Raw genomic sequence first — 26,270 nt, 5'->3', positions numbered from 1 at the left:
CTGGAGGGCTGGGGAGAGGGGGAGGTTTTTGAAGAGGATAATTGCTGAATTATAGCTAAAGAACCATCAGGAGTTAGCTTGACTCAGATAGGCAGTTTCTAGAGGGTAGTGAAAAGACAGTGAATCTCAAGTGGAAGAGGTAATGTGAACGAAATAATGGAGGTAAAATATTGCATGGTTTGTGAAGGATAACTACAAGTATCTCAGTGTGGCTGGAGTAATACTGGGAGTAGTTAAAAATGAAGACAAACAAATAGGTAGGGACCAGACCATGCTTACAAGAATAAGGAGCTTGAGCATCCTATAACAAATGGAAGGCCATGGAAGGGCTTTAAATGAGAAATGACACGATCAGATTTGTGTTGTGGGCAGCTCATCTTTGATGCTGCCTGGATGACAGATTTGACAGGGACAGGACTAAAGGCAGAAGATTCAGGCAACAGGCTACTTCCTGTTTTAGTTAAAAGATATAAGGATGACCAGGCTCAGTGGCTCACACCTGTAATCTCAGCATTTTGGGAGGCCAAGGTGGGAGGATCACTTGAGGCCAGGAGTTCGAGGCCAGCCTGGGCAACATAGGCCCCATCTCTACAAAAAAATTTTTAAAAATTTAAAAAAATTAGTTGGGTGCAGCGGCGTGCACCTTCAGTCAAGCTATTTGGGAGGCTGTGGTGGGAGGAGTGCTTGAGCCCAGGAGTTCGAGGTTGTAGTGAGCTATGATTGCACCACTGCAGACCAGCTTGAGTGACAGATCAAGACTCTGTCTCTAAAGAAATTTACAATGATAAAATAATAAAAGATATAAGGTCATGACAATGGAGATGGTGCAGAAGAAAATGTTTTGGTTTCAGAAAATATCTAGGCAGTAAAAGTAGCATAACTTGCAATTACACCATGCAGTTGGGAGAGGAGGGCACTGAAAGAAAGGAAGGAAAGAAGGACAGTTCCAGGATTTCTAACTTGAATGATGAACTGAAAAATAGTGCTAACCAATGAAATAAAGAATAGAGGACTGGGCACTATGGCTCATGCCTATAATCCCAGCACTTTGGGAGGCTGAAGTAGGTGGATTACTTGAGCTCAGGAATTTGAAACCAGCCTGGCAACATAGTGAGACCTTGTCTCTACAAAAAAAATCAAAACATTAGCCAGGCATGGTAGCACCCACCTGTGGTCCCAGCTACTCCAGAGCCCAAGGTGGGAGGATCGCTTGAGCCCAGGAAGTCGAGGCTGCAGTAAGCTGTGATCATTCCACTGTACTCCAGTCTGGGCAACAGAGGGAGATCTGTCTCTGAAAAAAAAAGAATAGAGCAAAGAAACATGCCTAAAGGAGGTGACAAGTTACATATATTAACATTGAGATACCTGTAAAATGTCTAAGTAATTAAATATATAAGCCTGAAGCTTGTAGGAGAGGACTGGACTAGATAATTAGGTCACTAGCATTGAGATATTTGAAACATAATCTGAGATTCCTCAGAAAGAGTTGAAAAAAAATGAATTTGAGATAAACCCCCAAAATATTAATATTTAAAAGACTGGCAGAGCAAGAGGGTACCAAGTAGGAAACAGAAAAAGAAAAGTCGCAGAGACACAGCAAAACCAGCAAAGCCTGGAGTCAAGGACGTCAGGAGAGTAAGGAGTTTCAGGAAGGGGAGAGCAACTGAGAGTGGTAATTGACAGTGGTAATAGACCTCTCCTCTTATTTAAATGTCACTCTTCTATGATCCTGTCAAGTTTTATGCATGCCTCCCTCCGATACAGCACTTTCACATTGCACCGTAATCAACACTTTATCTGAGTACTTTAAAGTATTATGTTTCTCCAGATCACAGATGTCCTACTTGACTCTGCATTCCAAATATCTAACATAGTAGATATCTAACAAATATTTGAGGCAAGACAATTGAAAAAGATCTTAATGATAAATAGCTATCACAGGGTGTTATGAAGCAGAAGCCAATGAAATTTGCTGAGTGAAAGAAAAGTTGGTAAGTGGAAACGACGAACGTAGAATATTCTTTCAAAAAGTTTGAAGGGAAGAGGAAGACGGGAAGAAAGTTGGGAAGAAAGAATAAATAAGGCTGAGAAAAAGCAGCCAGTAAACAGGAAGAGTATATATTTGTTGATCTAATGAATTCTGCCAGTTAAAAATTTTAGTGCAAGAAAAATAAGATTTTACTAAATTTCATGCTCTGATATTAAAAATATATATAATAAGGCATTTTGTTTTAAGTTGATGACAATTACAAAGTGTACACATGGCGTTTGCACCGCGAATCATGAATACTATATTTATGGTGTTCTGTTTCCTTCGTTCTTCAGAATCCCACCATGGATTTATTACGAGTGAACTGCATTGATTTACTACAAGTAGAAGGATATAATTTGATAGCAGCTGGAACCTTAAATGGTGTGATCATCTTATGGAATTTTGTGACGTCTACTGTCAAAAAAGTGTGAGTTGTGTATTATCCTTAAACAATGTAAAAGCTTTACTGCAGAAGGGCTCAGTAGCATGCAACACTCAGGGAAGGGCTGGGCGCGGTGGCTCAGGTCTGTAAACCCAGAACTTTGGGAGGAGGATCACTTAAGGCCAGGAGTTCGAGATCAGCCTTACCAACATGGTGAAACCCTGTCTCTACTAAAAATACAAAAAGTAGCAGGGTGCAGTGGCGCCTGCCTGTAATCCTATCTAATGGAGAGGGTGAGGCACGAGAATTGCTTGAACCTGGGAGGTGGAGGTAGCAGTGAGCTGAGATCACACCACCGCACTACATCCTGGGTGACAGAGAGAGTGAAACTCAGTATAAAAAAAAAAAAAGAAAACCTCAGGGGACAAAAAAGCAATACATAAAAATGGTGCTAACTTTCAAGGCAGGCCTTCCTGGAAGTTATATTCATGAATGGACTGTGTTCTAAGTGTCTAAATCCCAGGATGATATAAGTAAGGTGAACTGTAAGCATCTATATTCCCAAGAGCTTTGATCTTTACTATTCTCAACTAGTATATGCTTTTCATGTGTGATCTTGCCCAAATTTATGACCCCAACAAATAATTAAAATACATAACAACTTCAAACTAATCTCTCTAGAGCTTCAAACACACATAACCAATTGCCTATTGGCAATTTTCATCTGTTTGTTACCAAGACCCTCAAAGCCCTACATGCCTGAAACATCTTCCCAACCTACTCCCCGCTCCCAAACTTCTCCCCTTCCTGTATCCCCAGTGCCACCACCATCTACTCAGCCACCAAAGTCACATGGTGAGAAGACTCCTGGGTAGCATATCCTTCTCATTCACCACCTCAACACGTCTGATTTATTACAGATTGGGGCTAACAAGGGCCAATGTGGTAGATGCAATTATTCCTCTCAACCAATTAGATTTACCCTGGACTATGGCCAAGATCTTACCCTCCCCATACCATCCACTTCTCAATGTTTTTTTTTCCCATTTGTTGAGAAGGAACTAAAGTAACACTGAATGATTTGTTTGGATGGATTGTAAGTAATAAGTTCTCCCCAGCTGTGTAATTGGAACGTGTGCAAGGGCCATGTGTGGCCACCCTATGGCAAGGGGGTTTGGAAAATTTTACTTACAGATACAAGATGGCCAAGAACCTTAATAATAAATGAAAATAAAATCAAGTTTATCTAAGCATTTGGGGGACGGGAAGAGATATAAAAGAGGAGAGAAGGGAGAATTGGAAAGGACAAGAGAAAAGAAGAGGAAAATACAAAAGAAATGTCTGCCTCTCTCTTTACACTTCTTAACATACTGCTGGTCTGCCTGCTCCTTCCCATCCAAGTCTGAGTCATTTCTTTTAGCCAGTTTTTGAAAGGAAATAATCATTTATTGCTTGGACTATGGATTTCTTCTCTTTGAACCTTTAATTGAAATAGCTGTTTCTGCAGACCCCCCTTTCTGTACCTCAGTCCACATACTCCTGGATCCTGCCCCTGGAATTCCTGTCATCCTTCTGTTCCTTCACTTCAGCCCATGCCCCCAGCCTTTTCTCACACATTGTCTACCTGCCACTTGATACCTACACCTGTCTGCACTGCAAACTTCCCCTCCTTCTTGCTAATGCTTTCACACTGTGTCAGCTTGTGTATGACTCTTTCCTAAGAAGGGAAATCAGATAGACTAAGAAGACCATTATCTTGATGCCACAGCCTAAAGAGGGGAGCAACACCCGTGATAATAATCCCACTTTAAAGGTGAAGATCCTCCTTGTTAAAGTGCCTTGTTATTTTGCCAAGGGATGCATGCATATCCAACATCCAATCAGAGGAAAACAACCAAGTATAGCGTGGGTCATACACAGTGTCCCTTTCCTATAGGCAGATGATTATATAAGACAATTGATTTATAATCAGTGCAGTATTTTGCAAAACATATGATTTAGCACAGATCTGTGGAAGGTCATTTAGGCCCAGGTTTAAAAGTTCTGAAACTGAAAATGGTTTCCATATTTGCAGTAGAGTCCATCTCTTTGTCTACCACAAACTTCACCTAAGACCCCTTCACCAGTCAGAGGAAATAACTCTTCTCTTCCCACTCTAAGCCTCAGGCTTTTTGAGCCCAGACTTAATATTATTCTTGCTAATTAATAATCCACTTCATGATTCAGCTCATCTGCACAACAGAAATCTCTAAAAAAATTTGAGTTCAACAAGTCATCAAGCTTGTAGACTTCTCTTTTGAGCTTGGGTTCACTTTCCAGGAGGCCCCTTCATCTCTTGCAGAAGTAATTTCCACTGAAGAAACAGGGGAAATTTTGCTGTAAGGTCTATTTGCTATAATGAATGTTAAATGCAGCTTTAAGAGCCAGGCATGATGTTTCAGTGCAGGCATTTAGGGACTATTCCCCTGTTCCTAGGATGGTGCCTACAAAGTTCAGTGTTGACCTTGGAATCTGGGTCAACAGGAGACTGGAGCAGCAAGAGCAGGGTCCTCACTGGACTACCTGTTCTTCTCCACTCCATTATAAGCTCTTTAAGGGTAATAATATTTTATTCAAATTTATTACTCCACTTATTTAAAAAATATTAGAACTCTATTATTTAAACTGTATGAAACCAGCCCGGCGTGGTGGCTCCCATCAGTAATCCCAGCACTTTGGGAGGCTGAGGCAGGAGGATCGCTTGAGCCCAGGAGTTCAAGACCAGTCTGGGCAACATAGTTGGCCCCCATCTCTAAAAGTAAAATAAAATAGAGTTTTATCCATAGGATTTTGTAGAAGTCCATTCTCTGATCTAAAGGTAGGAAGATTAGACAGGTTAGTTGAATTAAAAGACTTTTAAACCGCTGAGGATCATGATTTAACAGAACCTTGCTAAAAAAGCTATGTTCAAACTCTACTTCCTTGCATTTTCTTTTCATGTTCAATAATATTAGCATTTGAAGAATTGCTTAGCTCTGCAGAGGATATACAATCTTAGTACTGTAAGCTCCATAATTTGTGAATTTTTTCTCATATAAATGTATACTTACTTCTAGGTACCGACCTGAAGATTGCTTCACTGTAAACCCTGACTTGCATCCCAAGCACTTTAAAATTAATGACATACTGTTCCTCTTTCGTACCCCTGAATGTGCAAGGTAACTCGTTACTTACTGAACCAGTAATACTGTCTGGGACTTAGGTGGCTGATACATTAGGTTGATGCAAAATTAATTGTGGTTTTTGCCATTGAAAGTAATAGAAAGAGTTTACTTCATCCCAGCATTAAAGAAGGGACCACTGAAAAAAGACATCAGTTGGGTTGACACGTGGCTTCAGCTTTCTTCCCATAACTGTCATTTTGGAGGTGAGGTTCTCCTCAGGGATTTAAAGTGCTGTGTGGTCCCCTCACCATGTCAGCCTCACAGCACCCTTTATCACATAGCAGAGATGGAAAATGATCACTTGGCTTTACTTTTCGCCAAAATCTGACACAGGTGTGAAACAGAAGGAAGGACTTGAAGGCAAGTATGGAAGGTCATATGGCAGGAGGTTTCATCCACCATCCACTATAACTGAGCAATTGTCATCCATTTCTGAGCGAGCAAGGGATTTAAGAAAAAATCCCTTTTTTCCTATTTATATTTGCATAAGAGCTCTGGTTTGCAGGCAATAGATAATGCCACACATAGCTTTGGAGAGAAATCAGAAGCTTCTGTGCTGATTTGGGGTCACCCAGAGGTGAGCCAGGATGTAACCCCTTCCCTACCCCTTGGCATGAAATTTCATCAAAACTGTTCTGAGAATATTTTGAGGACTTATTCTGTAGACATCTGCACCAGACCTTAAGCCACTTTTCAGCCAGTTTCAGTGGAGTGCCACAGACTAGGATCTGGTTAGAACTAGACATTGTCAAGCAGGAAGTTAGACAGGCTTGTAAGGTCCCCCCACCACCACCCCCCCCCTTGCCATTTCAGTGTAAGAGCCTCTGGGACTAAATCTAGCCTTTGCAGTGGGATAGGCAAGACTTTTATTTTCTGACAAAGGGAGCAATAAACCTTATTTGCTGAGGCTCCCCAAGAGTCTCCACCAATATCATACTGGTCAACATTTATTACACAGAATATAAGGCATGATTTGTTTCCTGAGTGGCTCAGTATCCGCAGATGATGAAAGAAGCAATCAGCTGAAATTAAAGCAGAGAAGCACACCCTTTGAGTATGGTAGCATATCTTAAAGTTTTATCTGTGGGCCTCCCCACTCCCCTTATAGGAGATCAAGTCAGGATTCCATATGTTCTTCATCCCAGTGTGAATCCAGCAAAGGTCCACAGAGCAGTAAGGTAAGCAAGACACAGAGAGGGTCTGTCTTCCTGTCATACTCAATGTTGGTTCAAAAATAGTGCTATTGAGCACATTTGAGCCCCTCCTTTGATAGAAGGTAACAGTGGAAGAATTCTGTGTGTGCATGCTTATATGTAAAAATGCATTGTTTTGCAAAAAATGCAATGTCTAAATTGTTTTTTTAATTTTATATATTTTTCAATTTTTATATATTTTTTCAGTTTTTACATTTGTGAATAATCAATATACAATCACAAATAAAATAGATTATGCATGTTATTTTGATACTTAAAAAGTAAGTAATTTTAGACCATCTCTTTTGCTAAAATGTAAGTACTCTTTTGCTAAAAATTACATATGTCACAGGGAGAAGAGACAGCAGGTACTGTAATGCAGTGGTTTTCAAACTGTGTTCTCAGTTCCAATTTTATATATTTTTATGCTTTACATTTCTAGTTAGAACTGTGTTTGAAGGAAAGTTGTCACTGCAAAAATTGTTTTTAAATCACCAGCATACTGGAAAGAATAAACTTACATGGAAGCAAAAGCCAGACAGATTGTACTTGAACCCAAGTCCTTCTTTTATTATCTGATTAGCTTTAGAGCTGCCACTTAATCTGAGTTTCTGTTTCTGTTTCAGTAAAAAGGGAATAATAAAGATGAAGTTGCATGGTTGTGAATACAATTAGAGATCATGTCAACCAGGAACCGAGCATGCATTAGGCATTTTTAATTACTCTCGTTATTATGCTGGTACCTCAACCACTAAAAGAATGTTGTGTTATAAATTCTCTATTTCTGGACATGAAAATCTCTGCAATAAATATTTTTCAAAAAAAATTAAAGTATAATTTTAAAAGTAATGCTTAGAAATGAAAATTCAACTATCTGGAGAATTTATTCACCCAGTATATCTCATTTTCTTACAATGTCATGGAAGTCTTTTCTCTTTTCCTCCCATAATTCAGGGAAGCAAGCAAAGCATACATGACAGTGAGGTTAAAGGTCAGTATGAAATCACCTCTCTTCTTTATAATAAAGCAACTCCTTTGCAAGAGGGCATTTAGGTGACAGAGTATTCTTAATGAATATATATATATTCCTTAATATATAAATTCATTATATATATTCATATACATTCATATATATTCATTATATACATATATATAATATACACACACATACCCACACACATATACATATATACATACATACACACATATACATATATACATACATATATATATATATATATATTCTTTTTGGAACCAAACATTGAGGTGCTATGGGATTCAGTAGTCTAAATGGCAGAATTTTCATTATGATGATGCCTTCTTAAATACTAATTCTAGGTTTTAAGAATCCAGAATATTACTGAACTTCTTAGTCTTTAGCCATTTTTCTAAAACTTATACTGCATTTATACACCATTCTGTATGTGTAAGATTTATGAATAAATACCTTGTGTGAGCTGTTATGTATAGTATAGAAGCTTTTGCAATATGATCAAAATAAACGTTTTATATTTTTTCAGTGATCCAGGATTCAATTTTTTAATGTTTTTTCTGTCCTTTGCCCTGACTGAAATTCTCTGGGTTAAAAAAAAAAAAGAAAAGGAAAAAATAATGTGTGGCTTTTGCTATTTTCTTGTCTGCCTTGTGTTTTACATTCCATAAAAATTTGGAATTCCAAGTATTGCAAATTCCAAGATAGATCCTTTTTTTTTTTTTTTTTTTTTTTTTTTTTTGAGACAGAGTTTCACTCTGTCCCCCAGGCTGGAGTGCAGTAGTGCCATCTCAGCTCACTGCAACCTCTGCCTCCTGGGTTCAAGCAATTCTCCTGCCTCAGCCTCCCAAGTAGCTGGGATTACAGGCACCCACCACCACACCTGGCTAATTTTTGTATTTTTAGTAGAGACGGGGTTTCACCATGTTGGCCAGGCTGATCTGGAACTCCTGACCTCAAGTGATCCACCTGCCTTGGCCTCCCAAAGTGCTGGGATTACAGGTGTGAGCCACCGTGCCTGGCCTCATGATAGTTCATTAATTTCTCGAATAGGTGAACAAACAGATGTAATGGTGGGAAAGCAACAGCCAATGGACAAAAAACACCCTGGAATTGCCAATTTACCAGAAGTCCAGCCACCTATCCTTGTCACTGCTCATGAGGATGGACACCTCCGCTTGTGGACTCTGGAGGTAATGGAACCCAGCAAGTCTGGGAATAGGAAAGAATGGGAAAGATAAAAAGAATCATTAAATGAATCTTAGTGTTCTTCCATATGGCATCCAATTATAATATTTTTTTCAGCTTTCTAGCCAAATTGCTGATCTTGCAGCCTGTTTATTGATAACGCTATCCAAACTTTACGAGAGAAGGGTTTTGTAACTCAAAAGATCAAATCATCAAAACTGCTAACTTAGCTATTTCAAATATGTCTCTCTTTTTGGAAGCTCTTCTACTTTTCTGTCAAACACATTACAGACAGATACCCATACTGGGATAGATACCTGCATACAGATAGATACCCGTATTGAGAGAAGAATGTTCAACTGGTCATGCAAGCCTCACAGTTGGAATTTCTGGGAAGGTCTTCACCTTTGGCACACTGCTTCAGTCTCATCCCTTATGTCCCTAATAGAAGCAGGAAAGGTGAATCCGGCATGAAGATTTACTAGAAAAATCTATTGAGCCTGCTTGTAATTCTTTTATTTGGGGAGAGGAGGGCATTAGTTGTTTGTTTGTTTGTTTTTTTAAGATGGAGTCTCTCTCTGTCACCCAGGCTGGAGTGCAGTGGCGTGATCTCAGCTCACTGCAACCTCCACCCCCTCGGTTCAAGCGATTCTTCTGCCTCAGCCTTCGAGTAGCTGAGGCTATAGGCGTATGCCAGCACACCCAGCTAATTTTTGTATTTTTAGTAGAGATGGGGTTTCACCATGTTGGCCAGGCTGGTCTCAAACTCCTGACCTCGTGATCCGCCAGCCTCGGCCTTCCAAAGTGCTGCGATTACAGGCGTGAGCCACTGTGCCCGACCGAGGGCATTAGTTTTGATGGGTTCATACATTCAAAATATTCAAATCTTTCTTTTAAATTGAGCTACAAATATATGCCACTAAATATCTTACTGGATATTTAAATAATATTAAAGGATATTAATGGTGTATTAGAGTAAAAGAATGTGAGAACACTGAAATGTTGAGTATACAATAAATTGTTAGTTTACCAAACAGTTGAGAGAAGGTATTGCATCGTATTGAGTGTTCTTCAATATTTCACAAAGAAAAACACAACTTTCATTTACCAGAAGATTTAAAATGATTTAGGGTGGAATTAAGAGGACAGAAGATGATGAAAGGAAGGATCTTGAGTAGCCTGAGGGTGAAGAAAATGAAATCCTTAGAAAAGCAGAGGAGGTGACCTCGCTTGTGATAAGGCTCCTTCCTACACAGAAACTCAGAACACACAACAGTTTTGTGTGGCAGATAATGGGATCCAACAACACGGAACCGCATGGCTTTCTGCCAGATAAAACTCTAAGTGTACCAGTAGATCCTAGCTTATTCGTGAAAACAACCCTGGTTTGAAAATACAAAGTATTCTAATAATAACTTTCCTTGAGATAATCTTGGTATTAGAACAATGCCCTTTTTCTTTCTAATACAGAAATGAAAGAGTAAAAGAAATAGGAGGAGAAGAGATTATGTCCAAGCAGTCTAAGGAAAGGAGTAGCAAATTCAAACTCTTCACAAGCTTTGATGTGGATGATGTTTATTCTCTAAGCAAGATAATACGTGTTAAAGTCTTTCCCAGTGCTGGCTTATACTGAGCGCTGAAAAACAACCTGTTTGAATTTAAATCTCTTAACAATTCTTTGTCTTGCACCAGTATTAAAAAATAAATATTTCTGAAGAGGCAAATATTTCTCTTTAAAACAACTGACATACACTTAAAAGTGTGTCTCCCTTCTGAAAAAAATGTTTGTTTAAAAAGAAAATATGTCAATGCCTGTTTGAGTTAAATTAAAAAAAAGAAATAAAAAGAAAATATGTAATCGGAAAGAAAGTCTGAGGAACTGCATGAAAAGGGTCATGGGATATGCAAAAACAATCCCAAGTGTAGAACAGTATATAATACTCAAGAGTCTAGATGCTTCTAATTAACAGTTGTCCATACCTTTAGTATATTTAATTTCAAGGAAATAAGTCCCTATGGATAGTTTAAAATTATTTTCATTACAAACAGGGGAATCGTGGTTCAGTAGCAGAGATAATTCTTGAGATGCATTATTTACATAGAAAAATCAATTTCAATATTAAGATTTTATAAGACTTACTAGCAAAGAAAAAGTTTTATTTGCATTATACTTTATTTAGGGAAGACTACTGAAAGATATGCTACCTTTCACAAAACATTCTGCCATTTCTCTGACATCGCTGTATACTGATTCATGTACGAGGATACTACTGGCTGGAAATGTGGGTGAGTCATTACTCTTAGACATTCAGTGACAGGTGTCTTAATAGCTTACCTGATATAAAAATGGCTTTAGGAAAAATACATGGTATATGGTGAAACAAAAGAGAGACTAAGAGGTATGCTCAAGCCTGAGAAAGTGTTATAAATAGCCTGCTGAATAAACAGAATAAATGAGTGTCAGGAGAACCTGCTTCATTCCTAGCTCTTCACTTAGGGCAAGGCATTGCCCTCCTTCTGTCTTTAAAATGCGTATGTGTCTACCCATCTGTGTATCTTACTTTTTTGGAAAAAATATAGTTTTAATTTTTCACATTGAAAGTGTATGTTGCATTAATCTTAATTATTAAAGGAAATCATGCCATAAATTAGAGAAAAAAATGAATGATTTTTTCTCAGTAGGGGACTTTATTTTTTATATTTATTATAATTAATATGGTCAGTCTTTCTAACAAAATTCTTTCTTCCATTCTTCCTTTATGCTTCTCTTCTGTCGTCTGAATTAATCCTAAATTTTCTTTGCTTTCCTTTCTCCTATACTGTGAAAGATTATGTGTGTATGTGAATGCACATGCATGTGTAAAAACAGTTTTTTTATTTTACTAGTGTTTATCTTCAAGTTTTTCAAAACAATTAGTTAGAATTAGAATAAAACAGCATATTTTCAGTTAAAACAAAAAGCTTAGCCCCCTTTCACTTTCTCTTTTCTCCATATCTACCCCTTTGCTTGTTGTTGTTTTGCTAATGCAACTGTAAGATTTGCATCTAGATTAAATCTGCTTAAATGCTTACATTTCAAATTTACTTAATTTTCATACTTAAGTTTTCATATTCTCTTTTATAAACATTTTTCTCATTTCAAAATTTGTTTTAATTTTTTTTTCTTTTTTAAATTTGAGACAGAGTCTATCCCTGTTGCCCAGGCTGGAGTGCAGTAGTGCAATCCTGGCTCACTGCAACCTCTGCCTCCTAGGTTCAAGCAATTCTCCTGCCTCAGCCTCCCGAGTAGCTGGGACTACAGGCATGCACCACCACGCCCAGCTAATTTTTGTATTTTTAGTAGAGATGGGGTTTTGCTATGTTGGCCAGGCTGGTCTTGAACTCCTGACCTCGTGTGATCTGCCCACCTCAGCTTCCCAAAGCACTGGGATTACAGGCATGAGCCACCATGCCCAGCCTCAAAATTTATTTTATAAAAAAGTTACAACAAACCATTTCGTACTGTCAATTGAGTCGTCTGGACCTTATTGATAATAATTGTCTATATTTGTATATAGCAGTATAAATAAATTTACATTTATTTAAGGTTATCCCTGTTTTTCCTGGAGTTTTTTGGTTTTTGTTTGTTTTTTGCTTACCACCAATCCTTTTACATTAGGATATTCTTATACTTCTGATTTTCGCTTATCTATCAATCTGTATAATTTATATAGACACTAATTCTTTTTACAGAAAACTTGTAGAGAAAGCTAAGATCAGTCAAATTTTGTTGCTTTCTAAAAATAGCCTGCTTATTCTTGCATTAACTTTGCCTAGTATGTGGCAAGCCTTTTCTGACAAATACAGAGAACTAAAATTTGAAACTATAGAATTCCCAGCACCGACCTCTATTAGGGTTAGTCCTCTCTTTGCCTATGCCTAGAATACTTTACTATCATATAGCCCATTCTCATCCTGAAATTTGTGGTTTCTGTTTGTGATCCAGAAAATAGAGTGGGTTTGGGATCCAATCTATCCTCATCTACATTATAACTAAATTGGACTGCTCCTAGATTCTATTAGGCTTCCTTTTTCTCTGCCTCAGTAGATGTTAAAAGAACTTCTTTGAGGGCGGCTATCTATTCACTAGATTAAATCAGACACCCTCAGGCATCATTACATCATTAGTTGTTGCCTTTAAAAAGGAAAAAGAGAGACAAGGTCTGACTCTGTGGCCCAGGCTGGAGTGCAGTGGTGTGCTCATAGCTCACTGTAATCTCCAACTCCTGCAAGTGATCCTTCCACCTCAGCCTCCTGAGTAGCTAAGACTACAGGTGTATGCTTTTTTTTCCTGTAGAGACAGGTCTTACTTCTTTTTCTATTTTCCTAAAGTAGAAGCTTAGATTGTTGATTTTAGATCTTTCTTCCTTTCTAATGTATGCATTGAATGCTATACGTTTCCATGTGAGCAATGCTCTCGCTGCATACCACAAATTTTGATAAGTTGTAATTTCACCTTTTTTTTTTAAATTAAGACAGATTCTCGCTCTATTGCTCAGGTTGGAGTGCAGTGGCACAATCTCAGCTCACCCCAATCTTCGCCTCCCAGGTTCAAGCAATTTTCCCACCTCAGCCTCCCAAGTAGCTGGGATTACAGGCACCTGACACCACGGCCGGCTAATTTTTGTATTTTTACTAGAGGCAGGGTTTCACCATGTTGGTCAGGCTGGTTTCGAACTCCTGACCTCAGGTGATCCACCCACCTCAGCCTCCCAACATGCTGGGATTACAGGAATGAGCCACCATGCTTGGCCTCACCTTTATTTAATACAAAATACTTTTAAATTTCTCTTGAGATTTATTCTTTGACCCAAAGAATTTAGAAATATTCTACCTAATCTCCAAGTACTTGGGGATTTTCCAGTTGTCTTTCTGTTACTGGTTTCTACTTTAATTCCATTGTGGTCTGAAAACATACATTGTATGATGTCTCTTAAAGTTGTTCAGGTGCGTTCTGTGGCCCAGAACATGATCTATCTTGGAGAATGTCTACATGATCTTCAGAGGAATGTGTGTTCTGAATGTGTGTGTATGAAGTAATCTATAGATGTCAATTATATTCAGTTTATTGATGGTGCCATTGATTTGAACTATATCCTTAATGATTTTCTGCCTGCTTGGTCTGCCCATTTTTGATAGAGGGGTGTTGAAGTCTATAACTATAATAATGGATTCATCTATTTCAACTTGCTGTCCTATAAGTATTTTGATATCTGTTATTAGGGACATACACATTAAGGATGGTCAAATCTTCTTGGAGAATTGACCCTTTTATCATTAGGTAATGCCCTCTGTTTATCCCTGATAAGTTTTATCACTCTGAAGTCTGCTCTGTCTGAAATTAATACAGCTACACTTGCTTTCTTTTGATTAGTGTTAGCGTGGTATATCTTTTTCTATTCCTTTGCTTTTAATCTATATGTATCTATATTTAAAGTAGGTTTTTATACACAACATACAGTGGCTCATGTTTTTAAATTCACTCTGACACTCTCTTTGTTTTAATTGGTGTATTTAGATTGTTGGCATCTAAAGTAATTGATTATTGACATAGTTGAATTAGTATCTACCATATTTGTTACTATTCTTAATTTGTTGCCCTGGCTCTTTATTCCTGTTTTTGTCTTCCAGTCTTTTTCTGCCTTTTGCAATTTTAATTGAGCATTTTGTGTGATTCTATCTTCTCTCCTTTCTTAGCATATTTATTATACTTCCTTTTAAACATTTTTTAGTGGTTGCCCTAGAGTTTATAATATATATTCACAATTAGCCTGTGCCTATTTTCAAGTAATATTATGCCACTTTGTATCTTATAATACCAAAGTATTCCTAATGTCTCTCTTTTATCTCCTGTATAATTACTATCATTCATTTCAAGTATTTATGAGTTATAATTATCAAATACATTGTTGCTATCATTATTTTTAACAAACCATTATCTGGTAGATCAATTAACAAAAATAAAGTTTTTATTTTATCTTTGCTTATTCCTTGTCTTCTTACTTTCTTTATGTAGATATGAGTTTTTTTAAACCTATATCATTTTTCTTTTTTCTGAACTTCTTTTAACATTTCTTGAAAGGCAGGCCTATTAGTGACAAATTATCTCAATTTTTGTTTGTCTGAGAAAGTCTTTATTTCTCCTTTACCTTTGAAGGGTAATTTTGCAAAGTACAGAATTCTAGGTTGGTCGGTTTTTTCTCTCAACATGTTAAATATTTCACTCCACACTTCTTGCTTGCATTGCTTTTGATAAGAAGTTTGATGTCATTCTTATGTTTGTGTTCATTTTTTTTCCTCCATCTGGCTTCTTTCAAGACTCTTTTTTATACCTTTGTTTTCCTGCAGTTTAAATAGTTTAAAAGTTGAGGTGTAGTCATTGTTGCTCTTTGATATGTAGTTTTTGTAACTATCATTTAAATTGTAGGCTGAGTATCTCTGTAAGAGTTTGGACTCTGTTTGGTGGTATATTCATTTCCATTACCCTGATCTCTAAAAGAACTCTAAGTGGGTGAAGCAATCTCATTAAGACTTATCAAGACAGAAACAAAATAATTTCTACACATAAAAATGAATATGGGCCAGGTGTGGAGGCCCATGCCTGTAATCCCAGCACTTTAGGAGGCCAAGGCGGGTGGATCATCTGAGGTCAGGAGTTCAAGACCAGCTTGTCCAACATGGTGAAACCCTGTCTCTACTAAAAATACAAAAAAAAATTAGCCGGGCGTGGTGGCAGGCACCTGTAATCCCAGCTACTCAGGAGGCTGAGGCAGGAGAATTGCTTGAACCCAGGAGGCAGAGGTTGCAGTGAGCTGAGATCATGCCTTTGCACTCCATTCTGAGCTACAAAGCGAGACTCCATCTCAGATAAATAAATAAATAAATAAATAAAAATGAATATGAAATTTCTGCTTTCATTTCTGTTTTCTCAGGTTCTGTTTTATTCAGCATTATAAATACCTAAATCAAAATAACTTTTGGATAGTATTGATTTAGATAACATGATATCTAATTAAAGATTCCAATGTTTAAATTTTATACAGAAGGACATGTTATCCTTTGCAATATTAGCTCTTTCCTGGATCCACCTCATGATGAAAAGGTAAGAACTTCAGTTTTCCACTTTAATTTATGAGTCAGCATATATTTATTGAGCATTTCTCTGTGCTAGACACCATAAAGGATAGAAATACAAGACTCTCTGGTGTCAAGGCACATATACTATTGAAATTTGAGCTACATGACAAAGTGTAATGGTCTGCTGGTGAAAAGGGATGAAGAAGTAAGTGAGGGAGAGGGAGTAAGTATGCCAGCCACTGGTCACTTTCCATCGTCTTCATGTTTTGACTTATTTGTGAGAATTCATATAGCAACCCAGAGTTAGAAAAAGTTCATAGATCATACAGTCCTCCACAGTCAGTTTCTATATCTTATCCTTTATAAGATATTCTATAACCTTCCTTGCAAACCTAGTGCAGAACCATTTAAGAATTTTTTTATTTCTAGTCTAAATTCTTCCTAACATTAAAGCACATTTTATTCTATTTTTTAAAATATTATACCAAGGAACAGCTATTTTAGCATAGCCCTATTTTTCTTTAACACGTCAAATCAAAAGCTAAATATTAGCTTAAATAGATACTTTTTTTTGGATCACAAGTATTAACAAGGGGTTTATGTTGATTAGGATTTGATTCCTTGCAGAGTGTCTCAGAATAGTTATTGTTTCAAATATTGTTTCATTTGATTAGTGGAGTTTTCTTTTTGTTTCAGAGAATCTATTCTAACTCTTTTAAGGTTTCGGTATTCAACTTTAGTTTGACTATCTCCACCTGCAGAGGGTAAATCAGAGAATAAGCTTGCCAAGGAGCACATAGACAGTGATGAAGTCAGGGCCAGGGTCGGGGTTCTGATTGCTAATCCAATACTCTTTCCGTATATAATCCTTATGCTAACAAATGAAAAACAGCAAGGTTCAAACAACTTGGGAAACACGAAGTTTCATTTACCAGTAACTATAAATTGCTTGTAACGAAGACATGCTGCAAGCTGAACAAAAACAAACCGTATGCTTGAACCATATATAGGTGAAAAGTTATGTAATTGTTTTATCCTACTGCTGATGCTTATTATATTGTATTATTAATTTTAACAGATAAAATGTCATTCAAAGCCTAGAGTTTCGCAAATGGAATTGCTATAAACTAGCAACTGAGATCTTTCAAACTTTAGAGAAAATCTTCAAAACAAAGTTATAGAATAATATTGAGTTACAAAAATAGTAGAAATAATTTTAAAGCATTTTCACAAATTTAAAATTAGAGAATCTTTAGTAACTTATTTTAAATTCTTTCATATTCAACTTCATTTCAACCTTTTCTGTACTCAGACAATGGAATCATACCATTTGTACATGGCTGCCTATTTATAAATATACAACAGAACCATAGAACCTGGCTATAAAATGCCTCATTATTACATAGATCAACCTATACCAATGCTTAAACCAGGTCCGGCTATAGATTACAACTGCAATGAATACCTAATAGGTCAGTCTAGAAAAAAAGGTTAATCTTGTTCTCTCCCGATATTACTGATAAAAAAGAAGTTCCATGGTATACAGACATTCTGAAAGATAAGTCGAAACCTCTCCACAGAAAGAGAGACCACACATATAATTACATATACACACATACAGAAAGGACAATCTTAGTTTCTAATTGCGGGTTTCAATCCATTAAGGGGTCATGAAATCAATTAAATTAGTTGTAACCAGTATTTTTATAAAAATAGAAGAGAATGGAATGCAATGCAGTAGAACAGAATAGATCATATTGATGTACATTTCACATAGGTGAAGTATCCTTTTGTGAAACTTGTTTCAGACACATGTGCAAGTATATGTATATGTTCACTGAGTCATGAAGCAAAATGTATATCTTACTATAAATACAGTCAGTGTTAGAGAATGCCATCCTAAGGCAGAGAAAGAAACCTTGGATGACCAGATATTCTTGAATATCTTTGAGACAATAAGAAGTAGGCCAGACACGGTGGTTCTCGCCTGTAATCCCAGCACTTTGGGAGGCTGAGGCAGGCAGATCACGAGGTCAAGAAATTAAGACCATCCTGGCCAACATGGTGAAACCCCGTCTCTACTAAAAATACAAAAAAAATTAGCTGGACGTGGCGGCACGTGCCGGTAGTCACAGCTACTCGGGAGACTGAGGCAGGAGAATCACCTGAAGCCAGGAGGCAGAGGTTGCAGTGAGCCGAGATCGCGCCACCGCACTGCAGCCTGGCAACAGAGCGAGACTCCGTCTCAAAAGAAGAAAAAAGAACTAGGAGTCCAGATTTTACTTTGGCTCTCTAAAAATAACCAGAGGGAATTGAGTCAGAAGGCCAACAAATTTAGGAGGAATTGTGCTACCCTTTGTTAAAGCCTAAATAAATAGAAGACTCGCAGGAGAATTCTAAACTGCCAGGACTGTCATCACATTACACTTCTAGGTAAATGACCCAGGACAAAGTAAGGTGTCAGTCCGGGTTTATCAGTGATAAAGAGGGAATATACTCACAGGGGGTGTGAGTGCAGAGCAAGCTCTCCACTTAACAACTCTAGTTCACACAATTCAGGAAGGTCTCCCGAGGCCCACGAGAGGCCCTAAACTTGAGGATAGCCACACCCTGAAGAAACATAAACAATCAAGCCTCATGATTTTTTTGTTTTCTACTCCTGTGACAGATGATTCATGATGTTTTTGAAAGAGAATGAAGCTGAGTTTTATTCTTTTCATCAACTACTTACAGCATGTATCTCCCATCCCATACTCCCCCCAAAAGAACAAAACAGCCAGTTGTATCTCTAGATAAAATCTGAACATAGGAAAAGTCTTTTTGCCAATCTCCCCTTTAGCTTTTACCTTCCAGCTCTGTTTCCTTCTATTCTTGATTATATTTACTTTCAGTCCCCCTCCAACCTTCTCCTAAAGCATCTCTTTCCTCTAGTCATCTGCTAATCATCAATTAAATGAATCGCTAATTCTCAGTTACATGATAAATTGCCAGAGACATAAGATACTTCCTCTCCCAGGGAGATGTATGAATTAATAAGTCTTTAAAAACAGGACTTCTTGTACCCCAACAAGCAAGAGAAGAGCTAATTGGGGGCAAGGACTTAATCATCTAGCACAGATGTCTACATCTTCCACTCATAAGCTTGGCTCAATGAGAAATGATTTTGTTGAAGATTACATTTTGACTAGCATATAGTTATTCCGAGGAATATGCCTTGTTTTTGCTATCTAGAAATTCAAGCAGCTGCTTTCCTGGCGTGCTCATTCTTTGGAAATTATTCAAGTAATCTATGTAGAAGAAAAACAAGTGGTACTTACTGCCTCCATCGATGGCTCAGTAAGGTAGGCCAAGATGGCATCATACTGTGAATTCAGTACTGTGAGCATGAGAGATAAAGGATTTTAAGCTAAAGTTGAAGTATATAGTTCAAATGCAATCTTGGTCAACTGATTTAAATAAATAAGTAAATAGATGACACAAAAGGACTTTGAAAAGATGGCCACTGATTTGGAGTTCTCTTTCATGACCAAGGACATGAGATGTCATATTCATCTATGTTAAAAGGTATCACAAATGCTTTTGATAAAAGTGAAGTTTTTTTTTGTAGAATTATTTCAAAGAATTAAGCAAGATAGCTATCTCAGAGAGTTAGACCCAAGTCATAGAGGGGGGCTCAGAATCAGAAGCCATAGAAAAGTAATAGAAAAGAGCAATTGATGCTGAGAAAAGTGGGTAAGCTAATTATGCCATTGACTCTGTGATGGATTTTGCAAAGCCTATTGTTATCAATTACCTAGATAATGCTAAGTACCTATACACAAAATGCTAAAGACACATACACATATAAAGAGAAAGAAAGGAAATGTCATGGCATTTCTAGAAACAAATTCCTGCATATTGAAATGTCTTAAAATCATGGTAATGAATTATCCCCTTAAAAGAATGAAGTTAGGTAAGATTAAGAGAGGTAGAGAGGCTTTGAAGTATATTAGGGAATTTCAATGTAATCAAAACCAAAAGGAAGGAATATTTTATGTTGCATAAAAGTTGCTGGACTGAAATTCAAGACAGCCTAGCTAACTGTGTGGGCTTGAGGCTAGAGAGTTAGACAGACCAAAGCCACACAGTGTCCAGGAGGCACTGATAAGAATTTGGATCTTTCCCCTGAAAGAAATAGCCACAGCACAGAATTTTACGTGGGGGAGTAATATGACCTGATTTATATTTTTGGAAGGTAATGGGTGGGGAATAGATTGCAGGGCAGCAAAAGTGGGAGCAAAGAGAATGGTTTGAAGTCCAGGGTGAATGTAGTGGCTTGGATTAGAGGAGTGGTAACAGCCTGGAAATAAGTGGTTTAGATTTGATGATAGCTATCCAGAAGGCAAAATCAAGAAGACACGAACTTTAACTTAAAGGGGAGGTAAGTGATAAATGTCAAGAATGACACCTGGTTTATGCAACTAGGTGAATGTTAGAACCACTCATTAAGATACAGGGCTCTAAAAGAGGAAAATGTTTAGAATGTGGAAGGATAAAGAGCTTTAGAACATTGAATTCAAGATGAATCTTTGGGAGTAAGGTCCTATTTGGAGGCAAAAGGTCAGAGTTACTTCCTCTGTAAGAAAGGACATCTAGGCTGGGTGTGGTGGCTCACGCCTGTAATCCCAGCACTTTGGGAGGCCGAGGTGGGTGGACCATGAGTTCAGGAATTGGAGAACAGCCTAACCAACATGGTGAAACCCTGTCTCTACTGCAAATACAAAAATTAGCCGGGCGTGGTGGCATGAGCCTGTAATCCCAGCTACTTGGGAGACTGAGGCAAAAGAATCACTTGAACCTGGGAGGTGGAGATTGTAGTGAGCCAAGATCACGCCACTGCACTCCAGCCTGGGCGACAGAGTGAGACTCTGTCTCAAAAAAAGAAAAGAAAAAAGAAAAAAAAAGAAAGGACATCTGCTGTTTTATTTGCAGGAAAGAGTAAGAACATTAAATGTCATTATTATAGATGTTTTTAACAACTCAGTCCCTTGGTCTCTGCTCCAGCTTATTTTCAGCTACCTATGAGCAGAAGTGTTCATTTGAGTTTGTAACACACACACAGACGCACACACATGGCACAACCACATATGTACATGCCACTGTTGTTGTAAGGTATTCCTTGCTTGTCTTGGTCTATTCAGGCAGCTGTAACAAAATACCTTAGACTGGGTAATTTATAAACAACAGAAATTTATTGCTCACTGTTCTGAAGTCTGGGATGTGCAAGATCAAGGCGCTGGCAGATTCAGCGTCTACTGAGGTCTTGCTCTCTGCTTCATAAATGATGCCCTCTAGCTGTGTCCTTACATGGTGAAAGAGGCAAACAAGCTCCCTTGGGCCTCTTTTTAAAAGACACTAATTCCATTCATGAAGGCTGAGCCCTTGTGACCTAAGCATGTCCCATTTCACATCAATATCACCACTTTGGGGATTAAGTTTCAACATATGAATTTGGCAGGGGGACAAAAACATTCACGCCATAGCACTGCTCACTCCAGTTATCCTTGGCATGGAGAAATTAATTTTATGATTTCTTACAGTGAAAATCTCCCTAGATACTCAGTTCAAAGTGCTTACATCTATTAATAGCTACCTCAGAACACAACTGTCTTCATAACCAAGCCATGTCCCTTTGCTAATACTCACTGCCACTCTCTAAAGAGTTAGGCAGCTTCAACATTCTAAATCTTGCTTGTCAAAAAGATGAGATTTTAAAATATGAAACAAACATAATTGAGGCTGAACTCTGGGATGCAGGACAGGTGATCAGTCTGTAGACAGAAGTTCAGGGAGGCAAAGTGGGGGTCAAGGTAGCTAAGGTTCTGTATCTGAGGCCCAGGAAATCAAGCTGGGAAGCAGGATTAGTTATTTGGGAGAGCTCCACGCATAGCAGGAAACAAGGAGACTACAGTCTCTTCAGTCCTGCCTAAAGCAGAATAAATTTAGAATTGTTCCGAAGTTAGCCCCTCACCTGTCTAACTTTTACTATTAAAGGGCTGGTCTATTTCTCTTTGGTAAAGGTTCTGGCCAGGCCATTACATTTTTATAATGCTGGAGAATTAATACATGGAAGGGATAGAAGATGCTCATGTTAATTCCCCAGGACACTGTCAAGTGGGAGAAGTCCCAAATAGATACCTCTGTTTCTGCCTCCTTCTCAACATCTACCTCTCTGAGGTGGGAGGCTATTCAGACTTTGCAGAATCTACTCTTAGTTTCTTTCGCTTGCTTGCCCTCCTCCTTTTAGGTCATTGCTACAGGGCTCATGATGATGATTGCCATCATTTGCCACTCTGAGGTTGAAATCAATAAATAAAAGGAAGATCTTCCAAATATTATTTTATGTTCCCATATGGCCTAGGGCACACGCTCCTGCTAATAATACTCTGTATTACTTTAAACCACATGGGCTATTTAGAGGGACCTCTTGGAGGGAAGTGATAGTGAAACAAGGCATATGGATAACGAGTCACTTCTCTTGCCGTCCTCTTTCAGAACTCAGTTGTAAAAATTAGCAGGGTATTTGCACAATAGTAGCAGCTGTGGATGGAGGTTGAGGAGAATTTGATAATAGTAAAAGCAGCATGAGATCCCTCCTCCCTTAAGTCTGGTTGATGCTGATTTGAAAAGTAGCCAGCTGAGACACAGCCCATTCTAAGGCCTAATTCAGTGAATACACTGTTAGTCAACAAGTGTTCTGATTAGCTTGAACGGGCAGTGTTATTTTCCCAAAAGAAAACAGAAAGAAAGCAAATGCGGTATACACACAACACAGAATACTAAGCAGCCATAAAAAAGAACGAGATCATGTCTCTTGCAGGGACATGGATGGAGCTAGAGGCCATTACCCTTAGCAACCAAATGCAGTTTTATTATCCTGAAATAACACTGCCCATTTGTTTTCTGGCTTTGACAAATGGGTGTCGTAAGTACAGATTCAAACTAATATTTCCCAAAAAGTTTGCAGACTACAGTCTAACTGATAAAAATGTTGGCTGGAGGCCAGGCGTGGTGGCTCACACCTGTAATCCCAGCACTTTGGGAGGCCGAGGCAGGTGGATCACAGGTCAGGAGATCGAGACCATCCTGGCTAACACGGTGAAACCCCATCTCTACTAAAAATACAAAAAAAAAAAAAAAAAAAAATTAGCTGGGCATGGTGGTGGACGCCTGTAATCCCAGCTACTCGGGAGGCTGAGGCAGGAGAATGGCATGAACCCAGGAGGCAGAGCTTGCAGTGAGCCGAGATCACGCCCCTGCACTACAGCCTGGGCGACAGAGCGAGACTCCTCAAAAAAAAAAAAAAAAAAAAAAAAATGTTGGCCGGACATGGTGGCTCATGCCTATAATCCCAGCAGTTTGGGAGGCCAAGGCGGGCAGATCACATAAGGTCAGGAGTTCAAGACCAGCCTGGCCACAGTGGTGAAACCCCATCTCTACTAAAAATACAAGAATTAGCCAAGTATGGTGGTGGGCTTCTGTAATCTCAGCTACTCGGGAAGCTGAGGCAGGAGAATCACTTGAACCTAGGAGGCAGAGGCTGCAGTGAGCCGAGATCACGCCATTGCACTCTAGCCTGGGCAACAAGAGCAAAACTCCATCTCAAAAAAAAAAAAAAAAAAAAAAGTTTACATTATGATTAGCTCCACAGTATTTAAGAGAAAGGGTCTTGAACTCAAGTAAGAAAATCCTTGATGGACCAGCGCAGATTTACATAAACGATCTAATGAACAGAATAACTTTGACCGAATTTTCCAGTTACTTTTTCCTCCCTTCCTTCTCCTTCCCTCAGGCTCTGGCATGCCCTCAATGGACATTATTGTGGATATTTTGGACAGCGAAGGCTCTTTGAATTATCACAGACAAGGGATTTCATTTTGCCTTGTGATGTTACTGAATATCCCATAGAAATAAAAGAAGAAAGCAAGTTCACAGAGAAGCAAAAATATGAATATCCTCTGATATTTGACCGGGAAAAGTAAGACCATTAGCTCTTCTTTAGATAAGCATACAAGAATCAAACTGTTGAGATGCTGTGGCACTGTCCTTGAGATAGAGAATTCAAGGCAAGAGGCCCAGAACTTTTCAATAATTTTGTAATCCAGTGGAAGGGAGATGTATGTAAACAAAGCTATAATTGGTAGTACTTCTGGGAACATCTGATTCTTAAGACAGTAACAGAAGGGCAAATAGGATTTAACCAAAGAAGACCAAAGGTGCAATAACTTGTTAGTGGGGGAAATTTGAGCATGCTTAAAGGCATAGGGGAGGAAGGATAGAGTACAGAATGTGAGAGAGAAGCTATTTTCCACTTTTACAATCTTCAATCCTGGTTTTAGACGTCCTTTGTCATGATGGAAAAGATCAGTACTCTGAGTTTTCAATATCAGTGCAGCTCAACCCTAGATGGTGAATGTCAAAATGTCCAGCCTTCAGGGGACCAGACCTGCCTGGACTGGTTACATCTCACAGACCAGCACTAAGGGAGCCAAGGAAGATGAGTCCAAATGGAAAGAATCAGAGAGGGATATCAAAACTAAAGTCCTTTAGGGAAATCCCAAGTGCACTCAAGGCTGGAAAGACCCAATGTCATTACCTAATTCAAAAGATGGTAGAAGGGTTCTAAATAGGAATTGAAGCTAAAAATCAGAAGCCACACAGGATTTGGATCAAAGCAGAAACAGTTTGAAAACTATCAAGAAGGGTTCCAGGTGACCCCATCAGAGTGTTCAAGGACTACTTTGGCTGGCCAGTAAGGAGCACTGGAGAAGAGGCTGGCTGAGATGGAAGAGGTGGTGTAGTAAGCCAAGCTTCAAGATGCAGTAAAGTTTACCAAGCAAAGTTGCTCAGTTTTACTTTGGGCAATTGCTTAGCCTTGAATGTTCATATATCCTAGTACTTAAGACAGGATTCTAATTTGTCCATATGCGTCTTCTTCTCTATACTGTGAGTTCCTTGAAGACCAGGACCTTGTTTTATACATCTTTGTATAAAACAGTTCATAGCTCAGTGCTCACCACACAGCAGGCACTCAACAGATATTTGTGGAACTAATAAAGAATGGCTAATGGAGAATATCACAAGCAGAGGGAGCAGATGTGAATGGTAGACACAGAAGCATGAAAGGGCATGGTACATACAGGACAGCTTTAGCGTAGGACACGTGCTCATGTTATATTGTTATTGCTCAATAATTATGGCTTATCTGTAGCAAAATGGGCCTTCTTCTGTAGAATGACTTCATCTCAGGACATAGTATTTCTTGTGTTTTGAAAATGTTAAACAGAAATATCATTCAACCCAGCAATCTCATTACTTGGTATGTATCCAAAGGAATATAAATCATTCTACTATAAAGATACATGCATGTGTATGTTCATTGCAGCACTATTCACAATAGCAAAGACATGGAATCAACCTAGGTGTGCATCAGTGGTAGACTGGATAAACAAAGTGTGGTACATATACACCATGAAATACTATGCACCCATAAAAAAGAATGAGATCATATCCTTTGCAGGAACATGAATGGAGCTGGAGGCTATTATCCTTAGCAAACTAATGCAGGAACAGAAAACCTAATACTGCATGTTCTCACTTATAAGTGGGAGCTAAATGATGAGAACAAGTGCACACACAGAGGGGAACAACACACACTGGGGCCTACTTGAGGGTGGAGGGTGGGAGGAGGGAGAGGATCAGGAAAAATAATTAATGGGTACTAGACTTAATACCTGGGTGATGAAATATCTGTGTAACAAACCCCCATGACACAAGTTTACCGAAATAACAAACCTGCACATGTACCACTGAACTTAAATAAAAGTTAAAAAAAATAGTTATGACTTTCTAAATATATACATAATTAAGTTTTGACTATAAGGGAAGCCTCCTTGAATCATACGGAAGTCAAGCACTGGTCTTGTAAAAGAGGTTTCCTAGTTCCTAATACAGAGTTTCCCCTCCCACTCCCCAAGGGCTATTAGTGAATTTCAATACATGAAATGGCCGGTCATGGTGGCTCAGGCCTGTAATCCCAGCACTTTAGGAGGCTGAGGCAGGCAGATCACTTGAGGTTAGGAGTTCGAGACCAGCCTGGCCAACATGGCGAAACCCCATCTTTACT

At 38.5% G+C, this 26,270-nt stretch overlaps 1 protein-coding gene and 1 long non-coding RNA gene across 9 annotated transcripts in view; one reads left to right on the top strand and one right to left on the bottom strand.

Moving 5' to 3' along the window:
- LOC134807951 (uncharacterized) overlaps nt 1-26,270 on the bottom strand; it is a 171,517-nt gene that overhangs the window by 86,428 nt on the left and 58,819 nt on the right. Inside the window, exon 2 of one of the 2 annotated variants that reach the window (XR_010149644.1) lies at nt 1,169-1,291. The exons of the other annotated variant lie outside the window; for it this stretch is intronic. This is a non-coding gene — a long non-coding RNA (uncharacterized LOC134807951). The remainder of the gene's footprint in view (nt 1-1,168; nt 1,292-26,270) is intronic. 2 annotated transcript variants of the gene reach the window in all.
- WDR64 (WD repeat domain 64) overlaps nt 1-26,270 on the top strand; it is a 149,381-nt gene that overhangs the window by 111,664 nt on the left and 11,447 nt on the right. For 4 of the 7 annotated variants that reach the window (XM_063790120.1, XM_063790100.1, XM_009441751.5 and 1 more), the window contains 9 exons: nt 2,326-2,459; nt 5,510-5,611; nt 6,726-6,795; nt 7,765-7,801; nt 8,855-8,994; nt 11,170-11,275; nt 16,072-16,130; nt 19,337-19,446; nt 23,937-24,122. In XM_063790120.1, the coding sequence (XP_063646190.1) occupies nt 2,326-2,459; nt 5,510-5,611; nt 6,726-6,795; nt 7,765-7,801; nt 8,855-8,994; nt 11,170-11,275; nt 16,072-16,130; nt 19,337-19,446; nt 23,937-24,122 (944 nt within the window). The remainder of the gene's footprint in view (nt 1-2,325; nt 2,460-5,509; nt 5,612-6,725; nt 6,796-7,764; nt 7,802-8,854; nt 8,995-11,169; nt 11,276-16,071; nt 16,131-19,336; nt 19,447-23,936; nt 24,123-26,270) is intronic. The other 3 variants (XM_054660867.2, XM_054660876.2, XR_010149631.1) reach the window with 2 other exon arrangements.

This window comes from Pan troglodytes, chromosome 1 (genome assembly GCF_028858775.2).
Source record: "Pan troglodytes isolate AG18354 chromosome 1, NHGRI_mPanTro3-v2.0_pri, whole genome shotgun sequence".
Classification (NCBI taxonomy): Eukaryota; Metazoa; Chordata; class Mammalia; order Primates; family Hominidae; genus Pan; species Pan troglodytes.
Note: the sequence above shows the minus strand (reverse complement) of the source record. Positions and strands in the feature narration are given on the sequence as shown.